General features: G+C 43.3%; 1 protein-coding gene across 1 annotated transcript in view; it reads right to left on the bottom strand.

Moving 5' to 3' along the window:
• Positions 1-1505: 1505 nt before the first annotated feature.
• The window catches only part of pcdh15b (protocadherin-related 15b), a 1866923-nt gene continuing 1853352 nt past the window's right edge, over positions 1506-15076 (bottom strand). Inside the window, exons 38-39 of the mRNA XM_070875055.1 lie at positions 10521-10656; positions 1506-2081 (exon numbers count right to left, since the gene is read on the bottom strand). Coding sequence (XP_070731156.1) covers positions 1506-2081; positions 10521-10656 — 712 coding nt within the window. The remainder of the gene's footprint in view (positions 2082-10520; positions 10657-15076) is intronic.

The raw sequence follows: 15076 nt of genomic DNA, 5'->3' as shown, positions 1-15076 counted from the left end.
ACAGACAGGTTTATGTAAAATTCTTTGTCTCTTTTGATCTACCAACTGGAAGCAGCATCTCACCAGAAACACCAGCACAGACTTCGGCAGATATCAGAATTACACAATGCAACATCAGCAGGTAATTTACTGTTTATCAAACCTCACATCAATATTGTCACAGGGGAAGTAAGATTCAAGAGGAATAACTATTTCAGTATATAACATTTCTTGTCTTTTCTTGTCATTTAAATTCTGAGCCAAGTTTATGCAGCAAAAGACAATTAACATTCATCAAAGATTAAAACCAAATAAATGAAATAGGGGATAGACTTGCAAATGAATTCTACAAGTGTGGGAGTGCTGGAAATACGTGTCATGTTTCATTCATTAAAAATTTGTGCTGCACTAAGGCTCAGAAGAATGTTGTTATAGCCAGATTTGCTAAATCTTCAATCACTTTCATTGCCAGAAATTAGCTGACTCATAGAATGAGAAAAAATAGGTGCAGGAGTAGGCCATTTAGCCCTTCGAGCCTGCACCACCATTCAATATGATCATGGCTGATCATGCAACTTCAGTACCCCACCCCTGCTTTCTCTCCATATCCCCTGATCCCTTTTGCCATAAAGGCCACATCTAACTTCCTTTTGAATATATCCAACAAACTGGACTCAACAACTTTCTGTGGTAGAGAATTCCACAGGTTCACAATTCTCTGGGTGAAAAAGTTTCTCCTCATCTCGGTCCTATATGGCTTACCCCTTATCCTTAGACTGTGATCCCTGGTTCTGAACTTCCCCAACATCGGGAACATTCTTCCTGCATCTAACCTGTCCAGTCCCGTCAGAGTTTTATAAGTTTCTATGAGATCCCCTCTCATGAGCACCTATTGAAATGAGAAAAATTAATTTAATAGTGGAGTGAAGGGATTGGGAAGGAGAGAGGCTCCAAAAAGCACCATGGTTTTTATTTCTAAGACATTTTTGCTATTTCTATCAATTACTGAAGGTAATGGATTTGGATTTGGATTTGTCAGAATTGGTCTACAGTTTGAAATCAGCTAAATCTATCAACATCTGCAAAAATGGATCAGAATAACTACATTACGTTTTATGTAAAGGAACCAATTTACTTCAGAACCTCACAGAATTAACCTTTAGTTTTACTTCATAGTGATTCCCAGGCAGGGCATGTGTCAGCACTGAGTCTATTACATATACTTCTATGAGCAAGCAAATAATGTCTTCTCTCTGACAATCTGTCACATCTTGTTGAAAAGTTGGCTGCTGCTGCTCACAAGAGGCTAATCAACCAAAACACGATCAAGTTTAGGAGTTTCTTTGCACTTAGAGATGTTATCCATTTCTGTAAACATTGGAATTTGGATGCTTGCTGACCCCATTGAATGCAAGTTACATAAATCAAAACGTATGCTCGAGGTGAACAGATTGGAAACCATTGTTACTTTTCAACGGTACCCATAAAAAGTGAATGTTCTCATTAATAGCAGTAAAAATTCTAAATCACAGTTTTGTCATTGGTATGTGGAGGTTATTCCAAGGTCCCATCCACAGTTCCTCCTCATCAGACTGTGTCTGATCACTGTGAGATTCAAAAGGCTCCTTAACATCTTCATTGTCAATAGCCGATTCTTGGTCATCTGTGCTTTTCACTCTCTCGTTCTTTGCCTTTACTGCGTTCAGTCTGGACATGCAGCTGTTGGGCCCCATGCTGCTGGAGGCCACAGAGCTACTTGATGGCCTTGCATTCAGATTGTCATTACTGCAAGAAGCTGTTGTATTTGCTAATGGATTGTTCAATGGGACCTTTTCTTCCTGCGTTGCTGCCAGTTTGTCTAGTTTCTTAAAATGTTTTCCTACTCTTGCAGGTGAGGTTGCTTTCCCATTGGTAGGAGGGCAACTGCGTCTTGTTCTTACGATTGATCCATTTTGAGCAATGTAGATATTACTGTTAATGTTGCTATGGTTATTTGGATGCTTAATACGAATCCTTTGTGTTTCCGGTGCACTGTCCTCACCAGTTGAGCTGGTCTCATACTCACGATCTACAACCAACTTTACTCGTTTATGGCGAGACCACTGTGTGAGGAAAAATATATTTTAGAAAGCCTTTTGACATTATTCTGCTGAGACCTTTTAAATGTAGTCCAAATATCATATGGGTTACTTAGATCAAATATGAATCATATTGAAGTAATGCTTCAGACCAATCTTCCTTCTTCCATTACAACTTTCTACAGCACTTTTAATAGAAAAATGTCCTAAGGTGTTTCACAGAGTTATCAAGAAAACAGACGTTAGGCCTCAGAAGTAGAGATTAGAAGGAGTGATCACATGCTTGATTAAATAGGTAGGTTTGAAGGAGGGTCTTAAAAGGTGGAGTTGGATGTGAAGTAGTGGAACCTGGATTGTTGAAAGCAGAACCATCAATGATGAAAGGCGAGAGAGAGGCACAAAAGGCCAAAGTCTGAGGAACAGAGAGATCGAGCGAGTTGCAGAGCTGGAGGACGTTACAGAGATACGTGACTGAGGACAGGGTGGGTTGACGGACAAGCAGAATCTTGTGCCAGGTAAGTTAAAAGCAGCAGTGTTTTGGATGAGCAGGGTCCAAAAGACCAGCAAGGAGAGCATTAGAGTAATTGAGTTGACAAGGGCACATCTCAGGGTGGCAGTAGTGGATGGGATAAGGTGGCGGTCGATATGAGAAGCATTATGAAGGTGAAAGTAGGCAGTCCTGTAATGGAAAGAATATGGGGTCTGAAGCTGAACTTGGGGTCAAACAGGACACCAAGGTTGAAAACTGTCTGATTCTGCCAGGGAGGGGGGTGAAGGTTGAAGACTGTGGCCGGGGAGGGGATGAAGTTATGAGCGTAGAGTTGTTGGTGGAAACTAAAGATGATGGTGTCTGTTTTCCAAATGCTTAACTGAAGGATATTAAGGCTCATCTAACACCAGATGTCAGGCAAGAAGTCTGACAGCATTGAAGCAGTTGCGGAGTCAACAGAGGTGATGGAGAGCTGGCCTAGGTGCCATCAGCATTCATGTGGAAGCTTACACCATGTCTGCCAAGGGATATCATGTCGATGACGAAGAGGAGGGAACCAAGGATGGAATCTTGGGGGAGCTCCTGAGGTGATGGTGTCAGAGTGGGAGATACTCTTACTGCAATCGAATAAATAAGAAATGAAAACAAAGGTTTGAAAGACTTGCATTTAGATAGTTCCTTTCATATCCTCAGGACATCCCAACACATTTCACAGCCAGTAAATTACTTCTGAATTTTAGTCAATTTAGGTTTGTGGGCAAATGCAAGAGCATGTACAAGGTCCCACAAACAACAATTGAGAAGAATAACCAGTTAATCTATTTTGGCAGAATCGATTCAAGGATGACTGTTGGTCAGAACCCTGCTTACTCCCTGCTTACCTTTAAAAAAGTGTCATGGGATCCTTTAAGTTCAAGTGGGTGGGGCCTTGGTTTTGCATCTCATAAGAACATAAGAACATAAGAAATAGGAACATGAGTAGGCCATACGGCCCCTCGAGCCTGCTCCGCCATTCAATAAGATCATGGCTGATCTGATCATGGACTCAGCTCCACTTCCCTGCGCGCTGCCCATAACCCCTTATCCCTTATTGTTTAAGAAACGGTCTATTTCTGTCTTAAATTTATTCAATGTCCCAGCTTCCACGGCTCTCTGAGGCAGCGAATTCCACAGATTTACAACCCTCAGAGAAGAAATTTCTCCTCATCTCAGTTTTAAATGGGCGGCCCCTTATTCTAAGATCATGCCCTCTAGTTCTAGTCTCCCCCATCAGTGGAAACATCCTCTCTGCATCCACCTCATCAAGCCCCCTGGAAGACGACACCTCTGACAATGCAAAACTCCCTCAGAACTGAAGTACCAGCTGAGATTATGTGCCCAAGTCCTGGCGTGCGGCTTGGTCTCACAACCTTCTGACTCAGAGGTGAGAGAGCTACAACTGAGCCAAACGGGCACTGGAACCAAATAACAACAGGTCCATGGAGCTGGACAGCAGCAGAGAGGTGTTGGACGAGGCTGGTGTCAAAAGCTGTGGAGAGGTTGAGGAGAATGGGAAGAGATGAGGTACCACAGTCAACAGTCACAGAGAATGTCACTTGTGACTTTGGCTATGGCTGTTTTGGTGCTGTGGGAGAGTGAGTGGCCGATGGAAGGGATTCAAACAGGGAGGTGCAGGAGAGATGGATACAGAGATGAGATGTGGCAAAGCGTTCAAGGATATTTGAGAGGAAAAGTAGGTTTTACATATGATTGTAGTTATTGAAAGCAAAGAATTAGAGGGTGAGTTTGTGAGGGTGGATGCGATGAGGGCTTTTGAATAAGTTCAGGATAGTGCTCGAGGAAAGGGGAGTATTTACTAGGCAAGGTCACCGAGCATGGAGGCCATGAAGGGACATTGAGTAGTTAGCTGTTTTGTGGGAATGGGGTCAGGGATGCAGGAGGTAGGTCTCATGGACAAAATGCTTGCAGAGGTTGTGAGCGGAAGATGGGTAAGAATCCAGAGACAAACACGAGTTCAGAGCTAGAGAGGGAAGAGGACAGAGAAGGTTGATGTAGGGACAAGGGAAAGGGAAAACAGCAGAGGAAGCTGGATGACTTCATATTTATAATATTTAAAAAACTTTCACAATCAGTTAAGCGATAAAGAAATGTTATAACACTGAACGCGTCAAAATGTTATATATTTTTTTAAAGTAAAGCAAATATTTTAAAACGTTTTATGATTTCCAAACATGGTAATTCCACACAGCAATCTTAGAAAACCAACTACATGCAGTACAATAACAAAAGTGCTGATATGCCATTCAGACTATACTCGGTTCAAAATAAACATGCCAACACAATGCAATAACATGTTGAGCTCAGTATAAGAGGTTAGTTTAATATTATGAACAATAAATCATAGCGATCAATTAAAACCAAAACCAAACAAAAAAAATGCTGAGGCATCCAGTTGTTCAAGAGACTGATTCTAATATAGCTGTTCCATTTCAGAGAACACATATATATGTGCATTAGCAAAAGTCACAGCAACCATTACAATCCAATTTTTTTTAACTCATTGACAAAATAATCACAGCAAACGTCAAAATCCACTCTTAGAAAATGCTTTTGAACACCTGTAGTTCCTTTCAAAATGATGTTCCTGATTCTGCCACTGCTTCACTCTCCTCTTCTTGCAGAGCTCCTCCGTCACTACTGTTTTCATTATATTCTGAAGCTGTTCCTTTGCTTAAACTCTCACTCCTACTACCTGCATCATCTGCTTTATTGTTTTTTGATTCGGAATAGTCGGAACTTTCTGTTTGATTGGAAACTGCTGCACTTGTCAAACTACGGCTTATGTTGCTTCTGGCACTAAGGCCAGAATGTTCAGCACTCTCACTCTGACTCGACTGACTGGCATTGCTTGCAGTACTAACATTCTGCTCATCTGCCAACTGACTATAAGTGCTCATATTTCTACTGATTGTTCCATCATTCATGTCACCAGTTTCATCTTCACTAACCTTGCTTTCAATATCTTCATCCTCTGCTTCAGAGGTGGTGCCTTCATCTTCATCTGATTCTTCCTCAATAATATCTTCAGATCCACTGGCGAATGTTACTGATGTACTTACACTTGCTCCTCTTGCTGAAAAGGTTCCATGTGAGCTACTCTTGCTACTTCTTGTGGCAGATGTTCCCCTGCTACTTATACTTCCTTGAGTTGACAAGCTTGACCTTTCTCTGGAACTACTTACATCTGATGTTTTCTGACTGACCTCACTATCTGACATCAAACTACTTTCTGTTGCTATTGATGTACCCCTTCTAATTCCACTTCCTTGGGACTCTGTTCTTGAAGATGTTATTTCTGTTGTTTTGCTAGTATCAGCATCGTCATCAGATTCATCGGATAGTTCGTCTAAACTACGTGATGTGGATTCGATTTTAGATGACGTCCTTGATATCGAATCTTGACCTTCTGTATCAGACATTCTGCTCTGTGAAGTCTTTCTGCTTCTAGAACTAGTCTTTTCAGAGGTTTCACTTTTGGAATCTTCTTCAGAATCAGCTTCATCCTCTCTATCCTCCTCCGATTCTTCGTCCTCTGGCTCAGATTTTGTTTCGTCTTCTGTTGCATCTGATTCAACATCTTTTTCTTCCTCAGAGTCCACTGTACTTTCATTTGTTTCATCTTGATCTAGTGTCACTTTAAGATAGTCTTTATCTTCAGTTTCTGATTGTTCAGCACTGCTTACTGACAAGTCATCTCTCGACTTTTTGGAAGAATCACTTTTCTTCTGAAGGTCAGAAGCATCGCTCTTTTCCTCATCACCCTCTGTCGTGACACTAATTGAGACTTTTGATTTATTTTCTTCATTTTCAGACCCACTACTTTCATGAGTCCTGGATCCGTCTTCCTGTTCACTTTCAACAACTGAAGTCTTACTGACAGAGCTTTGTGATTCACGCTTGGGTTGCAGCTCTTTAGAGATTTTGACACCCTTCAACATTTTGCCCACTTTCTTTTTTTCTGTTGGCTTATCTGTTGTTGACTTCTGGAAATAGTTTCCATTAATGACCACGGTTCCTGAGTCACCATTTACCACACTATCTTGGCTTTCCACACGGCGTGCAGACACAAGTTTAGCATAATTGGAATCCTTGCTGCCACCTTTTACTTTCTGAAGTATCATCGGAAATATTTTTGCTTTCTTCCACCGAGATTGATACGAGATGGAAGGCTCCACAAGCTGCTCTCTGCCTGCCTTCACTTTGCTAGTATCTGCTGTTAATTTACTGATCTGCAACACGCTCTTCAGCTTTTTCTTTCCCTCTCCACCCTGAACCATTCCTGCTGCTGCTTTCTCCACAGCCACTGAGCCACCTGCTTGTTCTGCAGTTCTACCTGGACCTAATGCATCACCCCTTGATGTCCCTGCATCAGCCTGATCTCCTGCTTCCTGTTTTGCACTTTTCCTAACAGGACCTTTGCTTTGAGGCACTCCCTGAAATTATGAAAATGGAACTGAATTAAACACTATACGTAGAATTATTGTGAACAAAAAAGCACTTGATTATTAGACATGACATTCCATTCTGTTAATTACAGAAAGAAAGAACTTGCACTTGAATGGAATCTTTCACATCCTTAGTATTTCCCATTGTACATTACAACCAATCGATTACTTTTCAAATGTCGTCATTGTTTTATGTAGTTTAATGTGCGTAGCGAGGTCCAACAAACAGCAACAAGAGAAATGATCAACTATTCTGTTTAACGTTTGTGGTGGGATAAATGTTGGCTGCGACAGTGGGCGAACTCCCATCTCCCTCAAGCTTGTCTCTCTATCGCTGGTGTTCTTAAGGGCGGAGAAAAAGCAATTGCTTAATGAAACGATTTATTACCACTAACCAAAAATTGGGTTACCAGTGAAAGAATGACCAGTGTCTATTATTGACAGCAGCTGAATTGCACCAACATGCTGAAGAAGTTAGAAAGAATTAAATAAAGTTCAAATGTTCTGGACATGCTAGAAGAGGGGAAAGAAAGAGCTCATGGGAATTGAGTAGTATAGTTGGTTAGCACGCTGTTCTTTCACCTTTCGGCCCTCAATCACAATTCAATCAGCTAGCTCGGGTAAACATCTCTGTCATTGATGACCAAAAAAGAAAATTGATGCAAAATTTAACACAGTCTGAGATATGGAAATGAAGGCAGGAAATTAAATTGTGGGAAGATGTGCTTGTAACAGGAAGTGCTGGAACAAAGAAAATGTGGCAGTAAAGGAAAGCAGGCTGATTGGTGCTGTAAATACAGCTACACATTGTAGTTGATCCCTAAAAGGTTTGCAACACCATGAAAATTGAGCACCCTTTTACTCCCCAAAATAATGTGCTTTTATTATGATAGGAGTACATTTTACGCCTTTGAAAAAAGCTCAACTCGGTGTCTCATGTTGAGGGTGTATTCATAGTCAGAGCATTTAAGGATAAGTAGAGTCCGAAAAGGTGAAGGAGGTGAAATTGTGAAAGTGGAAAATAATATAGTGCTAAATGGAAATGATATTCTTCCCCTATAGCTGGTGGGGTGGGAGATTCATGGTGGAAACTGAGATTAGTAATGAAACTGTGTCATTAAAGAAAAGAAAACCTATTGTCCTTTAAAATTCACAGGGCCAGAATACATCCAAGAGTACTTAAAGAGATTGCTGTGCAAGTGATAGAGTTGTCCCTGAATTGTTTTTTGTAGCTCACGCAATATTTCATACTACAAGATCTGAAAATGTTAACAGGGTCTATTTTGACTTCTTGAAATCGGATGGTAATGGCCACAACATGGAATTACTGCCCCTTTAAGGCAGGCAATTGGCCTGCTGCTTCTTATATAGGGGCCAACTGCTGGGCTAAAGCATCGTCCTGTTTCAAGTGTTAGGGCCTCATTAATAGGCAAACGATGTACAGGTCCCTGGTTGCTAGTTTAGGATGGAACTGGTCAAGACGTTCACAATACTCTCGCTGACCAGTTTCTCTGGCAATCGAATGAAAAAGATAAATTTTAAGTTATTTTTGTGGGTTTTGGAGAAGGAGGAGTGCTCCTCCTCGTTGCCCTGAGAGCATTTAGAGTCAAGTACATAGGGCTCAATTTTCCCCAGTGATTTGCGCCGTTTTTTTTGAGCAGGTTGCGTTTTTTGTCCTGTTAAAAGAACAAAGTTTCCCCAATCAATTTGCATCAGCGTAACTCAGTTAGTTACGATTTATTTAGCTACTTTTTTTTTCAGCCAAAGGGAATGTAACCTGCCACCCGCGCCAATTCTGGCCAGTTAGGCAAATTTGGCCAACTGAGAGTTACTCCAGTTCTGCTTAGGCCAGCGTATGTGGCCTGTCCTGAAAAACCTTCTGGAGAGTTAAAGAAATCAGCGCAGGTAAGGAAATCGGCCCAGGTAAGTGCAGCAGATGCCCGGACAGCAGCAGCAGGAGAGGTAAGAGAGAGGGGAAGGGGGGGAGACGGGGGGGGAGAGTGGAGGAGGGGGGGGGGCGGGGGAGGAGAGAGGGAGAGTGGGGGAGGAAGAGAGAGGTGGGGGGAAGAGAGAGAGGGGGGGAAAAGAGGGGGAGAGAGACAGAGGAGGGGGGAGAGAGAGGGGTAGAGGAGGGGGGAGAGAGAGGGGTGGAGGTGGGGGGGGGAGAGAGAGGGGGGAGGGGTGGGGGGATGGAGAGGTGGGGGGAAGCCTTTCGGGTGTAGTTAGGTGCAGGGACCGGGAGGGAGGAGGCTATTCGGCCTGGGATAGGGGCAGGGAGCGGACCAGGAGGCTACTTGGTCTGGGATAGGGGTGGAGGAGTGGATCGAAAGGCCACTCGGCCTGGGACATGCAAGGGGTTCGGGGGTGGTGGGTGGAGTGGAACCGGCAAGGCCTTTGGCCAGGGCTAGGGACGGGGGAGTGGGACCCACACCAGCATTGGGAGGGGGCGGACTTTAATAATTGGAGGTAAGTTGCTGTAATATATGTTAGTATATTTTTAAGTTGATGCAATGTGTTTTAATGTGTTTTTAAGTTGATGCAATGTGTTTTAATGTGTTGTGAGCTGGCTATATTTTTCACTTTCCAATGTCAGCTCGCATTGTGTTCCTGGTTACCGTGGCAACTCGATCTTTTTGGCGCAGATCAAGGCTCCACCCCCAAAACTAAAGGACGTGGTAGGCTGTGCCAAAATGAAGCAATCCAATGGGGAAACTTAGAACATTTTTTTTTGCCGTACTTGGGCCCAAAAAAAACAGACGTAACTATTCAAATACGCCAAAAAAAAGCTTTGGGGAAAGTTGAGCCCATAGTGTGAGACTAGAGTCGCATGGTAGCCAGACCAGTTAGGTCTTGTTAGTTACTGTTGGCAGGTTTCCTTTTCTAAAGGCCACGAGTGAGCCAGTTAGTGTTTTACGACAATCCATCAACTTCCACAGCATTTTCATGGTGCCAGCCTACATAATACCGGACTTAATTCTGTTTTACAACTTATCATAGTGGGATTTGGACTTTCTACCTTTGGGGCTGTTAGTATCAAGGTCCTAGTGGTTATGGTACTAGACTGAGATTAGCTGGATAGGCTGAAGGGGCCTATCTCATTCTTTTACTCATGTTATCCATCGATAGGAGCAAGTAAAATAAAATAGTGATGTTTCAGATATTTTGTAATGGTTGAAATGCGGATCAGAATTAAAATTGATGTTCTAATTTAATTAAGAATATATATCAACAAAATAGTACAAATGTACATGTCAGCAAAGTTAAAAAAAATCAACATTTACATCATATTCTATGATGATTGTAGGCTATGGGAAAAAAAAAGTTAAGGTGTGCATATTTTGAGCTGAATAGTAAAACCAAACCTGAATAGTATCTCTTACAAAATAGTTGATGTTTCCTAGTTCAAAATGTTCTTGATCCATCAAATGCAACATCGAAATGTAAAACATATCTGCTGTACATAATTACCTCTGCATCTGCATTTGACCCCTGTGGACTGTAATAGTAGCCGCCATCATCTTCCATCACCACCTCTCCATAGTCATCATACATTCCGGAGGGGGAAATTAATCTGCGTCGGCTTCCATACTGCGGTACTTCATACCTAGAATTGGTGTCAGAAGTTGAAGTGTCACTATTTCTTGTCTCAGACAATAAATTCTATGAGAGGTTTAAAACTTTCAGTTTTAGTCAGCACACTGATTAGCAAAAGACGGCAGCTGCAATCGGTCTTGCTGTGGGAAGATTGCTGCTTGTTTAGGGCTTAGAGCAGATGGCTATTTTGGCGCTAATCCTACTCTTGCAGAAGTTACTGCAAACGCTAATTTTCGAAGTTAATTAATCACATATGTGGTGCATTATTGCCCATGAGGTAAACTTCCACCAATTAAAGACCACAGCATCTATCCTGCGATTTTGAATGTTTTAATGTGATAAACTATAAACCACATTTGAAGTAGGATCGAATATCATCTTTCTATTAGATGCATGCTTAATGACAAAGATGTCACAAAATAGACATAAAATATAGGACCACTACCAGGTGCTATTATTATCATACAGTAACATAGTATTTACAGCATAGAAGCCTGCCATTTGACCCAATAGGTCTCAGATAAGCTTGAGGATTTGAAGTAATCTCTCATTTTTGCAAAGAACAAGAATAGCTATACTACATTATGTAGGAATAGTGACAAATATGTGATATAAACAAAACTACACTGAAACAACAAAAACAACAACTTGTATTTAAATGGTCAAACTTATTCAGAGCTTTATCCTCAGTGGTCCATTTGAAGAGTATTCAATTTAAGCAACAACTGACATGCACATACAGTGTTTTGACAAACCAGATCGGCTGAATAAATTAAAGACAAAACTGAAGTCCGAATTCAACTTGTTTCCCAATGTCAATTTTGGCAGGACAGAACCCCAGATTTTAAATGACTACTAAAATGTTCTTTTTTCACATTTGGAATATTTTAATTTATAATTCTTTTTCATGTTGTGCTATTAAAACTTTACCTATTATATCAAGTAGAATCTCACAAATCACCTTATGAAATCCCACAAGATTTTAATTTTTGACTGCTTTAGTTCAGCTCCAATAAACACCCAATGAAATGTTTTTTTTGTGAATAAATGCTGCAAAGCATATCCTAAACATCACTAAAGGAAACCAGTTCATCCATGCCAGCTCATAAGGACAAGGTCATACAAGTTCGAGAAACATGGCGAACGGGAAGCAAATTGCGCTAAAAATTCAGGGACTTTACACCATCGGTTACCAGCAAAAAGTAGCGAAAATAGTAGTGAAAGCCACTCTTTCATTAGCTGGTGGCAGGTCCTGCAGTATCCGCCATTTTTTGAGGCCCAACAGCGCTGCCAATAAGATCGATGGCCCTGCAAATTTAAATTAGGGAGAGGTGACGTCAGTCGGAGGGCAACGCCAACTTAAAGTCACCTTGGGGAACTTGGACCATAGCGCTGGATCCTAAGCTCGCCATGAAGACCCAGGGGCCGATACTGTCCCTTTCCTTAAGGCCTGTTACCATCGGAAACCGCCGGCCTTGCTGCAGAGTGCAATGGCCGCTGATTTGTTGTGTAATGGCCGTCATTATCAAAATTCTCCTCCTGTGGTATCCTGGCAGTGACCCGCTCCCCCGCTACCGCTCTGCTGATGCCGAGCTGTCCTAACATAGAGACAAAGAAACTTAGAAAATAAGTGCAGGAGTAGGCCATTCGGCCCTTCGAGCCTGCACCACTATTCAATAAGATCATGGCTCATCATGCACTTCAGTACTCCATTCCTGCTTTCTCTCCATACCCCTTGATCCCTTCAGCCGTAAGGGCCATATCTAACTCCTTTTGGAATATATCTAACGAACTGGCCTCAACAACTTTCTGTGGTAGAGAATTCCACAGGCCCACAATTCTCTGAGTGAAGAAGTTTCTCCTCATCTCGGTCCTAAATAACTTACCCCTTATCCTTCGACTGTGACCCCTGGTTCTGGACTTCCCTAACATCGGGAACAGTCTTCCTGCATCTAACCTGTCCAATCCCGTCAGAATTTTATTTGTTTCTATGAGATCCCCTCTCATTCTTCTAAATTTCAGTGAATATAAGCCGAGTCGATCCATTCCTAAGTGCGTCATCAGAGAGCGCACCGGCGATGTTCCCCATGCCGACGGCGAAATTCCGGCAAGAAAATCTTCCTCTCGCCAGGCAGTTCCAAAACCTGCTTTTTTGAGACAGGCCAGTGAGGCTGTGGCCTTACAAAATGATGGTGCGGCTCCTATTAAAGGGGAGGACGCACCGCTGCTACTGCCGTGTTTTTTTTTTTGTCGGCCAACTGCCATGTTGGCCCGACAATTACGCCCCTCAGTTCGGCTGAGCCGCCAACAGGCAGCCTGGCACCCCCTCTTGGGTGCCGGGCCACTGGCCCAGCCGAAACCCTCCCTGGTGGCCCAGTGGACCGAACTTTAAAAATCGCGCAGGCTTTCACCGTTAAGTGAAGGGGAGAGCCGCGGTGACGCAGCGCCGTGATGACATCATCAGCGTGACGCTAATGACGGTCAGTGGCCGCCGCTCCGTAACTTCCGCCTTCGAGTATGCTCACCGCTGCACTTACGCCCCCATTATGAGCGACTTCTGGTCCGCCAAAAAAAAAAAGCCAAAGAGCGGAATTTCGCTCAAGAGGCCATCTCATCCACCACGGTGGTGAAAACACAAGAAACGGGGTACCCATTTCAAGCGGTGGGCAATTTCGGCCCCACAGTGTTCAGCAGATTCACAGAGGCACTGTCAGCACCTCTTAAAGGGACACACACATCTTTCACGTAAGTTTGCATTTAAGGTTTTGGACTGAATTTTTTTGATTTTGTTGATGTAGTGGCTTGGTTCAATACGTTAGGGTTCGGGTTAAAAGTTTTTTTTAAGTGCGTAGGGTGTGCTGCTGAATGCTTTCAAGGCCTCTGATGGTAAAGGAAGGCCCCTGCTTTTATACTCCATCCCCTTTGCAATAAAGGCCAAGATACCATTGGCCCTCCTGATCGCTTGCTGTACCTGCATACTATCCTTTTGTGTTTCATGTACAAGTACCCCCAGGTCCCGCTGTACTGCGGCACTTTGCAATCCTTCTCCATTTAAATAATAACTTGCTCTTTGATTTTTTTTCTGCCAACGTGCATGACCTCACAGTTTCCAACATTATGCTCCATCTGCCAAATTTTTGCCGACTCACTTAGCCTGCCTACGTCCTTTTGCAGATTTTTTGTCCTCCTCACACATTGCTTTTCCTCCCATCTTTGTATCGTCAGCAAACTTGGCTACCTTACACTCGGGGTCTTCTTCCAAGTCGTTCTTGAGCTGATGGATGGCCTTTTCTACCTCGTGCAGGGCTGGTGTTTTGCTGAGATGGTGGTGGGTAGCATGCTGCGGGATGGAGTCGAGGACAATCGTGTCAAAGGCAGAGTCTCGGTTAAGGAGATCTTTGAAGTTTTCCTTCCAGCGGGTCCTGACTGCCTCAGAGTCCTTGATGAGTGTCTCCCCATTCTTGGTCAGCAGTGGGGTGGGGCCTTGAGTGCTGGGGCCATAGGTGGACTTGACTGCGGTGAAGAATCCTCGCAAATCATGGCTGTCGGCCAGCTGCTGAATCAGGGATCAAGATGGCTGCCAGGGTAGCAGCTCCCTAGGGAGCTCCTCTGCTGAACAACTTTATCCATGGCCATCTGTTGCCATCCTACCCACTTTGTCCCCCAACCTCCCCTTCCACTGTTTAAGCTTCCCCTGGCCCTAATAGGGGGTGCATTTCTTACTCATAAAGCAGAAATCCATGCTGCAGGTGAAGCTACCTGAGTCCACTGCCCAACCCCCAACCATGCCTGCCCTTCACCTCCATCATTGAGCAGTGGATCTCCACATCTCCACTCATAGAAACATAGAAAATAGATGCAGGAGTAAGCCATTTGGCCCTTCGAGCCTGCACCACCATTCAATAAGGTCATGGTTGAACATTCACCTGCTTTCTCTCCATACCCCTTGATCCCTTTAGCCGTAAGGGCCACATCTAACTCCCTGTTGAAAATATCCAATGAACTGGCCTCAACAATTCTCTGCAGCAGGTAATTCCACAGGTTAACAACTCTCTGAGTGAAGAAGTTTCTCCTAATCTCAGTCCTAAATGGCCTACCCCTTATCCTAAGACTGTGTCCCCTGGTTCTGGACCTCCCCAACATCGGGAACATTCTACCCGCATCTAACCTGTCCCTTCCCGTCAGAATTTTATATATTTCTATGAGTTCCCCTCTCATCCTTCTAAACTCCAATGTATAAAGGCCCAGTTGATCCAGTCTCTCCTCATATGTCAGACCAGCAATCCGGGGAATCAGTCTGGTGAACCTTCGCTGCACTCCCTCAATAGCAAGAAGATCCTTCCTCAGATTAGGAGACCAAAACTGAACACAACATTCCAGGTGAGGCCTCACCAAGGCCTTGGAGAACTGCAGTAAGACCTCCCTGCTCC

Source organism: Pristiophorus japonicus, chromosome 3, assembly GCF_044704955.1.
Source record: "Pristiophorus japonicus isolate sPriJap1 chromosome 3, sPriJap1.hap1, whole genome shotgun sequence".
Classification (NCBI taxonomy): Eukaryota; Metazoa; Chordata; class Chondrichthyes; family Pristiophoridae; genus Pristiophorus; species Pristiophorus japonicus.
This window is presented reverse-complemented; position numbering and strand designations above follow the sequence as displayed.